This window comes from Dermacentor andersoni, chromosome 6, assembly GCF_023375885.2.
Source record: "Dermacentor andersoni chromosome 6, qqDerAnde1_hic_scaffold, whole genome shotgun sequence".
Lineage (NCBI taxonomy): Eukaryota > Metazoa > Arthropoda > Arachnida > Ixodida > Ixodidae > Dermacentor > Dermacentor andersoni.
This window is the reverse complement of record NC_092819.1, coordinates 36,418,499-36,433,401: the sequence shown is the minus strand read 5'-3', so window position 1 is coordinate 36,433,401 and position 14,903 is coordinate 36,418,499. Positions and strand designations below refer to the sequence as shown.

Genomic DNA, 14,903 nt, shown 5'->3' with positions numbered 1-14,903 from the left:
GCATTAAAAACCCCGATTATCCGACACAATTTTACGCCTGACCCGCGTTGTACGACAATCCTCGCGAAGCGCGGGACGGAACGGTGGACGAAAGAAAAGTGCCGTGGGTCTCTTTCCTCGCTCCGTCTCTCTGCATGCGGAGCGCTTGACACCGCTCGACTGGTTCGCTCCGGCGCAGCTTTCTTCCTTGCCTCGTCTCATCGTTTGTTTCTCTCTCCCCCACCAGCAGCCGCTTGCGATGCTCGCTGTGCTGAAATAGCACCTTTTCTTCTCCACAATCACTTTCTCCCTCTCTTCTTGGTGGCGTTGCCTCTCGTCACGTTGGGGAAGCGTTTCTCTCCCCCCCCACCAGCAGCCGCCCGCGACTCCCGCTGTGCTGAAATAGCGCCTTCCCTTCTCCACAATCACTTTCTCTCTCTCTTCTCTGTGGCATCACCTCTCGTCGTGTTGGGGAAGCGTTTCTCTCCTTCCAGTTTCCCAGCAGCAGATCGCCGACAAGGTAGCGCACAGAGGCCTAGGTTTATCGCACGTGTTCTTCGTCGTAATCCTAGCGACCAGCGTTCAGCGGAGGTTTTGAGTTGTGTGACGCAACACGATGCATGATGTCCCGAAAGCGGACAGTTCTGTTGCTTGGCGATAAGCTGAATATTATCGAGGAAGCGGAAAAGCGGCATGGAGCCCTGAAAACCAGCATTGCCCAGGGCTTTAAGATACCCGAATCTTCGCTTAAGACGATCCTGGCAAACAAAGTGGTGATATTTCAGAATGCCAACAAGTTCGGGCTCAAACGGAAAGTGGCAAAAGGACAGCATGAGAAGTTAGAAAAAGCTCTTGTCAAGGGGCTGCATCAAGCACGGAGCTCTGCGATCAACGTGGATGGCGCCATCCTAAAAGAAAAGGCGGACCTTGTGGCATTGCGTCTAGGCATCGACGACTTTCAGGCATTGAACGGGTAGCTGGATTGCCTTAAAGAACGAAACAGGACTGTGTACAGCCGCTCCTGTGGAAAAAGCACTTCCGTGGACGTTTCGACGGTGAACAAGTAGATAGAGTCGCTGCCGGAGATGATTGCTGCCTACAAGCCCTACGACATTTTCAACGCCGATGAGAGCGGTATTTTTTACCATATGCAGCCCAAGCAAACCCTTGCATTTAAGGATGACAGCTGTCATGGTGGCAAGCGTAGTAAAGTGCGTGTGACAGCACTATTCTGTGCTAATGAGGACAGTTCTGAGAGGCTGCTCATGCTCATTGTTGGAAAGTTTGCAAAGCCACGGTGCTTTAAGAACGTGAAGAAACTGCCATGCAGCTACAATTTCAACAAAAAGGCGTGGATGACGTCTTCGCTCTTCAGCAATTTTTTGCAGCAGCTGGATAACAAAATGGGTGCTAAGGCGAGGAAAATATTGCTTTCCATGGACAATGCACCATGCTACCCACGCGATACGTCCAGCCTGAGGAACATAAAGTTTTTTTTTTTTTTTTTCGCCCAACTGCACAAGCCAGCTGCAGCCGCTGGATGCCTGCATCATCAAGTGCGTCAAGCAAGGCTACCGGAAGCGGTTATTGCAGCGTCGGCTGGTGGCTATGGAGCGCAGCGAGTCGGAAAAAAAGATCACCGTGCTCAACGCCATGCAATTTATTGCTAGTTTGTGGAATGCAATGTCGCGAAGCACAGTTGCTAACTCGTTCAAGCACTATGGCTTTAAGCGAGAGACTGCCTCCTCTGCTGGGGACGCAACAACCTCGATGCCGCTCCAGGCCGATGCAGGCTTCGCCGATGACGCTTTCAAGGGTTTAAACCTCACCACGACCTTCGCCGAGTACGTGGAGGCCGAGAACGTTGCGATCTGCGGGGAGGTGTCGCTGGATGACGCCATCGAGGAGGCTTTGCCTAGTCCCGACGTCGCTGCGACATTGGACGAGGACAACGACGATGCCACAGATGCCGTGCCTGTGCCTACCACGTTCGCTGAGGTGCTATGGCACATAGACGGCATCCGGAACTTCTTCTGTTCACGTGACGCCGCAGAGGACCTTCTTTTGGACGTTGCCCAACTCGAACGAAAGTTCTTGGTTCACGGATCAAACAAGGTCCAAAATAAGCTTACCGACTTTTTTAAAAGTTTGCGCCGGCTGGTGGGAATCGCGGCAGTGGGCAGTGGAGTGTGCCGTAAAGGTTCGTTCGAATAAAGCATGATTGGTACCTGTACTGCAGCATTAATTCTTATCACATTTACTTTTTTGGTAATTTGGGTTACCAAGCCCTGCCGAGTATATTAGCAGTTTCCATTGAAGTTTCTCATAAATCTGTTGCACTAAATAAGTAGTATATTTATAGGCATAATTTATGTTCGGATTTTACGACGGCCGCATTTTACGACGCTTTTTCACGGTCCCGAGAAAGTCTTATAATCGGGGTTCCACTGTACCTGTTTTAAAAAGCTAAAGCAATAGCATTAACTAACATGACATTAGGGCCAATTGCCTTATGCAAAAGTTTCACTCCATGTAAAGCAGGAAGCAACGCAATATGGCCTTGACACTTGTATTATGCCAAAGGCCCCATGGAAATCAACCGTGGCCATAGCTCCTTAAGCTTTTCTCTATAGCTGCCGCTTTTCATCTACACAATTATTTCAGCATGCGCACTACTGAATTTGTAAAATGCAATTTCTTCTGCACGTTAGGATGACTAATGAGCATTTGGTCAGAGCTTGAAGCATTCAGCAAGACGGTCCTTTTCAGGGTTCTTCCAGAGTCTCCACGATGGCTCATGGCCAACAAGAAGTTCGATCAAGCTCACAAATTGATCATGGAGGCCGTGGAACGTAACGAGAAGGACAAGGAGGAGGCTGAAATCAAGTATGAACAGCTGAAGAAAGAGTTTGAGAAGGTAAGGTGAATACTGCTCTTTTAATCGTTGTTGTGGGAAAATATTATTACCTTATCATTTTGAAGCACCAGTTCAGGTGAATGGCATGCATGTTTAGTTACCAGTGATGGACATCCACGCTCTCTTATTTTTATTTTTTCTTGAGGGAAGAACGATGTCACAACAAAGCCATATAGGTATGAGTGTACAGCACTTTTGCAAGCCCTAAAAAAGAAAAAAGGCTATAATCGCAAGATAACAAATTTTATCAGACTATCATCCCACTTTCCCACACACACACATGCAAACATGCCCACGAAACATGCCGGCACTTCTGCACTGACAAAATTTAGCTTGCAGTAAGCCGACCAATCGAGAGCTGATCAGTATGCAATCTCTCCTGGCCGATGTGTTGCTTCTGGACCTTAAGCTCTGCCAGCAAACAATCAGTATCAGGCTCCTACATCATTTTGTATGCTGTTATACATACTGAACCTACTTTTTGTACTTCAAGATGTTTAACTTGTTATCTTAGTTATTTTATGCACTTCTCAGTAGTTTTGACTTGACAGCCTTGCCCATCTGACCATGCAGGAGCAGCCAAAGCATGTGTTTGGCAAAGCAACAGTATTCGACCTGCTCAAGACGCCCGTGCTCAGGCGACGAACTCTCATTCTCTACTTCTGCTGGTGAGAGCTCCTTTTGATTCATTTTCTCTCCACTGCATACCCGTAGGCATGGAGTTCCTTGCGTCGGCAGCACCACGCTCAAAGAAAATTCAACACTGTACACTACAACCAGCCGCTACCACACCAATGCGTGTGTTGCCACAGCAATCGTTGTACATGTGCAGAGAGCCACGCCCGTAGGTGCGCACTCTGGCACCTCTAGGGTGCAGCTCTGACATTGCTTGTGCACCAGAATCCCAAGACAGGTGGCCATCGCGGCCTATAACGGCCACCGAAAAATAGAAGAGGCGTTGGCGATGTTGGAGCACATTTTATAGCACGAGTTACGCCAGCTGAATTGTGTTGCCATATTATAGAAGTCATTTGTTCGTCACCCTGACATCACAGAGTCTGACGCGCGTGCATGTGTGTGCGTTACGCTGGAGTATAGCTTGCCCTTAAGGGAGGCAGATACTGAACTTGGCAAGTTCCGAAACATTTAGTGAAGTACAATAGTGAGCAACAATGGCCAAAAATACGAAAAAGTACTTTGAAATCTGTATCTTCATCCTGGCATGCCGACACTGGGGTTTCGGCTTGAAATTCCAGAAATGAAACTTTAACTTTTGTTTTCTCATGTAATAATCAACCTATCAATGCGAAATAAATTAAACTGAGGTTTTTAAGGAATACTTATCACTCTACAGTAATTTAGTGTTTCTCTTTGGTGTATCTTTAATTCCCAAGTTCTTTTGTAAAAATTGTGAGCAAAATACACTGTTTCTTTTTATTCTAGCGAATTATCGCACATTACATCCAGATTCAACAAATCTACTACAAGTGAACTTTATCTTTTATATTCACCCAGAATAATAATAAATGACGTCTGCTATAAAAAATGACTTCTCCTCAGCTTACTTGTAAGGTATTAGCACAATTATCTGAGCAGATGGTAACGAAAGCAACTGATAGCACTGAGGGATATGTTCAGATGCTGAAACTCAAATGTACAATGCAAATTGAGTCATCTTCGCTAAGCAAAGCAGAAAAGACTGTGCCCTGGATGAGTACAGTTCGTCTTTAACGGTACAATGGTACAAACAGCCGAGTGCAGCTCAAACTTCGTAATTAAAGAGTTTGCTTTCCACTTTCCTATGAACACTTTGCCTTGTTAGGATTTCTAACGGATTCTTATTTCACATGTCCAGGTTCGTCAATTCATTCACCTACTATGCCATGTCACTCAACACTAATGATCTCGGAGGCAACCCATACCTCAACTTTGCAATTGCTGGTGCTGTGGAGTTTCCAGCCTACGCTATCTCTATAGTGGTAATCCAGAAGATGGGACGACGTTGGTCACAGAGTGGATGCATGCTGCTGGCTGGGATAGCTTGTATCGTCACCATCTTCTTCCAAGGAAGTGAGTGTCTCCCTCTGTTGTTCAGAACTATACCTGCCACAACAATTCATTGGCTGTGGTAGTGTTTCCTTAACTGTAAGTCACAATCGCCGAGGACTGACAAGCTCCCTTGCAGGAAGTCTGGGCATTTGGTTACAAATAAACAGTGCGAGCAAAAGACAAGGCCAAAAAGACGACAGGACCAGTGCTGTTCCTCTTTTGTTTTTGTTTTTGTCCTCCTCTTTTGCTCACACTGTTGATTTGTTATCATAAGCGACCAACTAACCCTAACCAACACTACTAATTACATCTGGTTATCTACAATTTTTGGCAAAGCAACCAAATTTGCCTATAACGTGACAAATTTATTTCATTTATATAAATCATCTCTTGGAGAAGGAAGCTATGTACTATCAAAATCTGCTAGAGTTTTATTTTGTTCTTGGCACCCTTGTTTCCGTTCACGTCTCCTTGTCTGTTAGTTGTAAACTGCCTGCAATGCTTAAGTACTTCATTCTTCCTGAGAGTATGTAGTTGTTATACAATCTTAAGCAGAAGTTCATCTTGAGTTCGACCTTCGTCGTGCGTCTAGCGCCACTTTCAAGACATGCAGCCGCAAACTTGCAGCGAACCCACCGTGATGACTTTGTGGCTGTGGTGTTTTGATGCCGAGCTCGAGGTTACAGGTTTCATTCCTGGCCACAGCAGCTGCACTTGGATGGGGATGAAATGCAAAAATGCTCATTACTACATTCGGTGCAGTTAACAGACCCTCAGCTGGTTCAAAATTAATCTGGCGCCCTCTGCTCGGCATCTCTCATAGCCCCAGTGTTACTTTGGGACGTTAGAGACAACTAATCCATCAGTCAAACTTACAGCGAGATGCACTGCATTTTCACTCACAATTTTCCTAGCAGGCACTTATACACCGTGGAACTAAAGTATCGTGTTTACTCAAATGTAGGTCGAACATGCATATAGGTCGACCCCTATATATTGAACGCACCGAGAAGTAAAAAAGAAAAAGAAAGAAAGGTAATATAGGTCAACCCATAGTCAGTATTTAGTACAACAAAAGACTTTGAACATGACGCACCACTATTTATGGTAAGCTCGGCTACTAACTATCGCTTGTCGATGCCACAAGCTGCATCCTCATTAGAACTACCGGAGAGAAGTTGTCCTCGTCAGATGCTTCGCATGCACCCTTGGCACCTTAAGCAGTGTCGTCCTTGGGGCTGTCTAGTGCATTGGATACGCAGCGTTTCTTAAAGCCAGTCTGAATAATCTCCAGGCTGGCTTTATGGCGAGTGCAGTGGAGGAACTCCGTTAGCTCCATAATTTTGCTAGCTTTGTTCACTAGTATAGGTCGAGATTCTTTGGCCATAAACATGGTTTGATTGCTCATTTTTTTGGTAACATTTCTGAGGAAAAAAAAGGCCGACCTATATTCGAATAAACACGATATATATAGAATGGGAATGCCGTTATGTTTCTTCTGCAGTCTAGAGTGTATCTCGAAACTGGTAGTAGTCCAAGAATCCTTGCTAGATGGACGTGCCTCATGCACTAAACCGCTTCAGTTCTGAAGTTGAAAGATGTTTCATAAATTAATAAATTACAAGATTTAGTTACTTAGTTAATTGAAGAGCTGATAAGTGATTATCACTCAGATTTATGTGCTTGACAGCACGAAAAAAATGCAACACTGAAAAGACAGCTTTTATAACTGCTGGACTACTTCTAAGAATTGTTTAAATGTCTCCTGAATTCTTGGTTATACATTAATCAAACTATAACTATCTAACGATTGTGATGTTTACCTTTGACTCATTGCAAGCACTAGAACTAGTTCACATAAGCAGCTTGTCACCATAGCCTCTAGGCTACGTCAGTGAACATAACCTCATTGAAGGCTCTAATTCTACCCTCTCTCGCATGCTTGCAGAGACCCTCTGGCTGAAGATAACGTTTGCCATGATCGGCAAGTTTCTGATCACTGCCTCCTATGGTATCCTGTACGTTTACTCGGCCGAGATCTATCCGACGGTGGTACGCAATGTCGGGGTGGGCTCGAGCTCTACCATTGCCCGATTTGGTGCCATCATCGCCCCTTTCGTCAAGGAGCTGGTGAGTGGAGCCCCATCCATGCAATCGAACATCAGAAATGCACTCTGATTGTGAACTGAAATCAACCTCAATGCTGCCGGTTTGCTGCCAGAGGGCTAGGACTGTTTGAGGCTAACATTCAACACAGCAGCAAGCTAAATGCCAAAATGTGTCACAAGCTGTTTTGAAACAAAGATTCACAGCTATCATTGCTATGCTCAGTACCACCTGACTATTCATTTTTTGCTGCTGGTGTGAAAGCCAAGCAACATAAGGAATTAATGAGATGGGAAGAGTAGACCTTGCTGTTTCATGTCATATCCTTTGCCTTCTCTAGCTGTCTGCGTTTATTGAGCCTCCTCTTTTTATATCTCATGCCCACTGCAAGCAGCAGGTGTTACATTTGACGAAGAACTTGCACTGATCATTTAATGCATTACCGCTTCAGGTCTCAATGCAACAGAAGAAGTACGTTGTAGCCCTTAACCCTCGCCTTTGTCGCACCACTGGGCACAAGGAAATTACAGTTAAACCTCGATATAACGAATTTCAATATAATGAAATTTCACTGCTGCCACAAACTATTACTGAGACAATAAATGGAAACTTTCGCATACACAGATGGTCAAAGGATTGAATTACAATCGCAGGCGCACCTTTCAAATCGTGCCATGTGCGAAAAGAGCGACCACCCAAATGGAGCCGCATCATGTTCCGTATAAAGTCCAACTGCAATAAGATCCTATCGTGCCTTGCACACTGTGTGTTTTAGGTACGAGTGAAAGCGTGCAAGGGTGAGACAAGGAAGTTGATGGATTCCTGAGTGCCGCTTTCCCGCGTGAGCGAAGTGAAAGGGGAGCGAGCGAGTGGTGGGGGGAGAGACATATTGGGCTGGCTCTCGGTTTCCGGCACGCGCTTTGGCCATGGCTATGCATGGCTGTAAGCGCGGCTGAGCGTGTATTCGCCGCCGTGCATCCTGCTTCAATGGTAGTCTGCCACACGAGCAACGAATGGGCGTGCCGAAACAGCATGGTGTCGTGTAAGCTGTATTCCCGCGCGCTTAGTATTCGAGGTTGCATAATCTCGAGATTCGGTGACCCGTTGGAGCAAGAGGCAGACGAAGCATTCGCTCTCCGCTGCCGGCGCTTTCCACGATAGCGTCGTCCCAGTGCGGACCACGCTATCAGCCGTTTGGGTGGATTGCACGCAAAAATGTGGCTGGCTTCGCTTAATTCGTACCACCAATGTGAAGATATTGTGGACGTGGTATCGTATCATTCGTCGCCAACTCCCAAATTCATCCGAAGGAATGGTTTCCTTACTCAAATTCGACTTTTTTCGATTGCCCGAGGATTCGGAAAATTCTGCAGCCCCGTTCCGTGTGAGAAAGATCGATTGGTGACTATACTTATATGCATAAAAAGTCAAATTTCAATATAACGAAGTTTCGTTATAACGAAGCAAATTGCCGATTTTATCTACTTCGTTACATCGCAGTTTAACTGTATAAACCGGCAACAGGGTGAATGACAAATGACAGGCATTATTGGGAAGTCTGAGTATGTCTGTATCTTTTAAAAACATACACTGTAGCTACAGTATTATGCTTATCTGTGTCAACCAAACAATGCTGTATACAGTATGTGCATTTTGTGACTGATAGCTCCTGTGTTTCATTGATATAATTGTCATTAGTACACGATATATGATCATCACTTTACAGTTGTTTCTTATTTACAAGCTTCTTAGTTGACCTGACATCCACTTAGCTGCATTACATCTATCAAGTAATATGAAAAAAATCTCCTTCTCTCCCTGCCCAACCAACATACTCCATGACACGTTTATACTTCACTTTGTTTATAAATTGGGAGTATTCGATATTCAATGTTCAAACATTATTTTTCTCAAACATTCATATGAATACTGATTTGAAATTTTTCTATTCGAACACGCCTATTTGAAACACAAGTACCACTACTCAATTTGTACTCAGGATTTCGAAGGATATTTGTACACACTTGTTACTTAAGGAGGCGCCATTACATTTGCATATCTTTTTTTCTTTTGTACGATGCACAGGGTCATGCTACACATGAGAGCGTGCCGTTTGGTGTGTACGGGGCCATCTGCATCTCAAGTGGCCTTACGGTGCTTTTATTGCCTGAGACCCGAGGGGCTCAGCTGCCGGACAGTGTGGTTGAAGGAGAACAGTTCCTAGGGTGAGTGTCCACTGGTTGCAGAATTGCCTGATGCATAAGAAGAGTTGAGGAACCAACTATGCAAAGCACCAAGGAAGGTACAAGAGGACAAGTATGGGAAGCACAGTGCGGTCCATTCTTAAAGGGAGAGAGAGAAAAGTTTATTAAAAGAAAATGCAGCCTCCTGTTGTGCTTCCAGCGAAGTGCCTAGATTAGGTTGATGGTTTCGCTCCTCAATTGGTATTACTGCAAGGTGTCGTGTGTGGATTTCCTGTGGGCAGGGCAGATTTCTTGCAGAGCAAATAGGCTGGAAAATGTCCATATCACGTGGTGAGCTGCGGCTGGCTAACCCGCATCGCAAGTGCCACAGGTTGAGTCCAGTGACTTGTCAAGGTATTGGACAAGTTGCTCTTAAACAATCTTAAGTTATAAAGGAAGCACTCAGTCAGAATTTGGCTACCAATAACAGGTGAATTATAACCCAAAGACACGCAGACTATGTTTTAATGACAGTATACAGATGGGGCGGAATGCGAAAGCACTAATATGCATTGGGTGCACACTCCTGATGGTCAAAATTGATCCAGAGCCACCCGCCGTGGTTGCTCAGTGGCTATGGTGTTGGGCTGCTGAGCACAAGGTCGCAGGGTCGAATCCCGGCCACGGTGGCCACATTTCGATGGGGGCGAAATGCGAAAAAACCCGTGCACTTAGATTTAGGTGCACGTTAAAGAACCCCAGGTGGTCGAAATTTCCGGAGTCCTCCACTACGGCGTGCCTCATAATCAGAAAGTGATTTTGGCACGTAAAACCCCATAATTTAATTATTTTTTTAAAATCCAGAGCCCCCACTATGGCGTGCGTCATGATCACATCGTGGGTTTGGCACATATAACCCCAGAATTCTTTTTTTTCTTTTAATGCATAGATATCCGCCTTATGCCTCCTGTCAGTCATGTTTTTCTCTCAATAACGTAGAAGTGTTTCAGTTATATTGGCTTTATTGCCAGTTAGACATTCCCTTGAACTGTGGACCGTATTGTGCATAAGGCCTCTTCGTTTTTCTTCTTCGTTTTTAGTTTCATTATTCTTTCATAACTTATAGGGCTTTATGGGACAGAAATCTGACAGTATGTTTTAATCAGCTATCAGGGTAAAGTTATGGCCGGTGGTGGATTCAGAAGGTTGTGGGAGTGGCTTGAATACCATATAAGTGCCAAGAAAGCGGGTAACTGTACCTTTTTCAAGGATTTATTCTTTTACCTTTAATCATATTGCACTATTATACAAGGATTTGTTTCTTCTAAACAGACAGAGCACACATTAAGTGGTATTTAAGCTTTTATGACCAGAATCTTTTTTGGTCCTATATCTATTTTATCATTTTTCAGCAAGGTAATTGAAAAATTATTCGTAGTACATTTAACTAGCTATTTCACAAAGTTCAGTATTTTGTCATCTAATCAAGTTGGCTTTCGATTTGGTTACTCAACTGAATTAGTGCTCATTACTTTAACTGATCATCCTAAAACAGCCATTGACACGGGTAAATTGGCTGGTACCTTGTTTATTGAGTTTTCTAAAGCTCTCGATTCATTAATCATGACATACTTTTTGCTAGACTAAACGCTGTTGGCATATGTGGTCCAGCACTTTTCTTAATTCGCAGTTATTTACATGATCGAAAACATGTCGTCTCTATTTCTGATACTCATTCTCGTACCAAACTAACTAACATAGGGGTTCCACAAGGCTAAATACTAGGACCAGTTTTATTTCTCGTGTACATCAATGACCTTCCAGAACACATTAAACATTCTAGTTGTATTTTATATGCTGACAACACAACAATTTATTCTTCTAACACGTGTTTGAAATTGCTAATTTCTTAACTTATTGCTGACGCAGCTAAAATCGTTAATTGGTGCAGAGATAATATGCTCAATATTAATGCTACTAAATTGAAATTTGTAATTTTTTCATTCCTGAAAATAAGTGTACAGGAGAAGCCATGCATTAGCATTGGTCCGACTTTGCTTCAGGCTCTTGACCATGCAACATTTCTTGGAGTAGAACTCAACAATCATTTGAAATTTACAACCCACATATTGTTATTAACCCGCAAAGCGGCATATGGTATCGGAATAGTAATCAAAGTCCGCCCCTGTCTTCCTGTACATATATTAATTTCACTCCACTAAGCATTTCTTCACAGCCACATCTCTTACTGCATTTCTTCTTAATGCAATACATACGTAACTCGCTTGGTGCCCCTGCAGCACACACAAAACCCAGCTTTGAGAATAATCACTTATAGCCATTTTTCATCTAGTGCCTTGCCAATACTCCGCACATATATTGTGTCAGTAGCGGATTTAAATAAATGTTCTCTTGGTGTCCTGACGTATAAATTTTGTCGAGGAGAATTACCAATTTTGTTGATAACAAAAGACTAAACCCCAAATTTCACTGGCACTTGATTTTCACACCATAATAACTACCTGCTAACGAAACCAAGGACTAGCTACGACAAACTTACTGGGAACTTTTTGGCCACATCAATATGGAATTCACTACCGCCCTCCATTAAATCATCTCCTTCCATTCATTTATTTAAGAGGAAACTTCATCACCACTTGTTGGGAAAGTGATTGTGTTGTTTATATTGTGCTTCTCTCTGTGGAATATTATTCCCAGAATCTGCCTTTTGTGTTTATACTTTGTTATTACCATGACTTGACTTTCCTGACTTTTTTTTTAATACTTTTTGTTTTCATAGGATTGCTACTGCTGTTAACCGCATTAAGTGTACTTTTTCTATGTATTTATTGTTGGAGGTCCCTCCCCAGTCTTTGACTATGGGACCTCCTAGAGCTACTTTTTCTATACAAAATTTCAATCGCATCAGTAAACTGAACCTGAAACTGAAAAATACCTGAACAGAGCCTTCTTCTAATTTGCAATCTGCATTGCATATCTGCCCAACTGATAACAGCACTGGTCTTGATTCAAATGGCGGTGAATTGCTAGCTTCACATGCCGGGTGCTTGTCTCCTGTGCATGGTCTCGTCACAAGAGCCACGTCTACACTTTCCACGTCAGAAGCCGAGCAAACTGCTCTTATACACTGATTGCAAAAATGACTGTGCGGCCACTTATTTGCATGGTAAGCTTCCCCACAGAAAAGCATAGTTTCACAATTATGAAAAGGGTCCATTGCAGGCAAAAATGTTTGGACAGGTAGCGCAACTTTCCATTCTTACTTTCAACATAAGCTGTTTGACTTTGAAAGCAAACCATTTTGCATCTTAGTGGCCGTTTGCAGAATACTTAGCGCAGCATAGGCAAAGCCTACAATTTGTGCACCTGAATGGATGCAGATGGATCAGGTTCTTGATGTGTTGAGCTTTGTTGCCAGTGTGAGATGTGATGACATGCTGACACATTTTGTTCAGCCAACCACTTATGTCAGATCCTACCTTTCTCTCACTTAAAGGGGCACTACAGACCAACACTAAGTTGGCTTAGTCTGGTAAAGTCTTTCCTCAAGGTTCGATTTACATTTGTGGCAGAAAGAGTTGGTTATTAGCAGATAAAATGAAAGCGAATAGTTATTGGTGTTTCACATCCAAACCATGGCATGGTACATTAGTATGTCACAGATTTCAATACACTTTTGCATATTGGGGATGTTCTTGTTGAGAAAGATTCTTCAAAGCTCACTAGGCTGTCTCTGGCCTTCAGAATTGGTAAACTTTATCAGTAAGCCATTAGCCAGTCTTAAGCAGATGCTGACTAAGTCTCTTGAAGTCACGAGGAACTAGAGCAGGAACCTGAGACTCGTCTTTTGTTATGGCATCTCTTCTTGCTTACCAAGACTCTGTTCATGCTAAGAATTGCATCTTATTCTAGAAGTGTAATTTATCAAACCAGCTTAAAGGGACACTAAAGTCAAGTCAAAGTGGACTGCTTAAATGCCATTCCAGAAACCTCACAACGCTTGTTTCGTGCCAAGAAACGACTTAGTTTACAAGAAAATTGCATCTGAAGGGTCCGAATACCTTTTTCGAAATTCAAAACTCCCGCTACCTAACCAGGGGAGTGCTGACAATGCATACACCGTCACTACCCTTGACTGCCGTCAGAAAGTAATACGGCGCCCGACAGACAGCGGTACCGAGCCAAGACAGAGCGATGGATTCGCTACTGCGGCTGCTTTTTGGTCAAGTGACACAGACTGTTCGGGCATCCCGCGACATCACATGGAAGTTGAATTCTCTGCTACTTGCAGTTTGTGCGAGTTTTGCGAGCCAGGAAAGCCAGCACAGCACTACGTGATAACAAAACTACTGAAACGCGGAAGCGTGGGTGGCATGAAGTCGAGCGACGACTAAACCTTTTGACCGCACTCGCCGTCGAGAGCGCCCATGAACATTGTATTTAAGACATGGCCGCAGAGCAGGCAAGAAACCACACATGGAGTGAATGCCCACATTACAAAGTTTGTTTCTCGCACATTTTAATCATGAGAGACTTTCCATCAAGAGTGCAGCAGACTTCAAAGTAAGAACTAAAAAAGAAAGGCAGAATTCTGGCTGCGGCACCCTTGTCTGTGAAGTTCGAATTGAAGAGAAGGGTCCAGTCTATGGAGCAGTACACTTGATTAATTATTTTTGGTCTTAAAATAAATGGGCATGCTCTGAAATCTATGAGCTCATTTGTCTCAGCGTGCACTTTTTGGACAAAAACTTTGGGAAGACTGTCATTTCCAAACTGCTTCATCAAAACCTGCTTTCAAAGTAGTTCCTGGGCTTAAATTAAATCAGGAACAAGATTATGTACTCTTTTATATTTCTAAATTTTTACTAACAAAAGAAAGTTGTTACATATTTAACATAAAATGACAGCAAAAAAAATTGAGCCTAGCCTCAGTGATGACATTGTTACAGAAATGTAATGAAAAACGCGCGACTATCCTTATGCTGCACAATAACCCCCCTAGAAGATATCTAACAAATACAATTCATTTCTCTTCATTATCATTGAAATGATAGTTTTTTTCCTAAGGTGACATGCCCAATTGGTTCGTATGACAGCCATAACTTCTTTTCTATTCTCTTTGTATTAATGGAATTTAGGACATGTACTTTAAACAAGAAGATACATAAATCTATAAGTTTCCATGCAACTATTCAAAAGTTAATTTTCAGCCCCGCATCCCCTCTTAACCTAACATTCAGTGCAAGGGTTGACTTTCGACCTTTCTGGTACGGCATCTTTTCTGGTGCTTAGCACAGAAACATTGGGCGAGGCGGACAAGAGAAGAGACACACAAAAGCACTTGTACAACGCACTAGATTAGCATTCTTCTTTTGTGTCCCAGCCTTTAAGTGCCATGCCCAAATTTAGGAGCTCATAACTAACAATCCATGACTTCACTACAAATGGCTCAAGCTGTTTAAAAGTTAAAAACAGTGATGGTTTAAGGTGGACACTGCCTGCAGACCATCCATCACGCTTCTGTTGGCCTGATGAGTTGTTCCAGTCAAATGTAGGCACTATAATAATGCGTAAAAGGAAGAGTTGGGTACGCATTTTCTACGGATTAACTTGTTGCTACTGTCTGCATTCTCCACAACAGCCACTCT

At 43.4% G+C, this 14,903-nt stretch overlaps 1 protein-coding gene across 4 annotated transcripts in view; it reads left to right on the top strand.

The window, feature by feature from the left end:
• Positions 1-14,903, top strand: part of LOC126521879 (organic cation transporter protein-like) — an 84,099-nt gene that overhangs the window by 65,761 nt on the left and 3,435 nt on the right. For all 4 annotated transcript variants that reach the window (XM_050170604.3, XM_050170608.3, XM_055066159.2 and 1 more), the window contains exons 6-10: positions 2,749-2,896; positions 3,470-3,564; positions 4,752-4,966; positions 6,894-7,075; positions 9,137-9,276. In XM_050170604.3, coding sequence (XP_050026561.1) covers positions 2,749-2,896; positions 3,470-3,564; positions 4,752-4,966; positions 6,894-7,075; positions 9,137-9,276 — 780 coding nt within the window. The remainder of the gene's footprint in view (positions 1-2,748; positions 2,897-3,469; positions 3,565-4,751; positions 4,967-6,893; positions 7,076-9,136; positions 9,277-14,903) is intronic.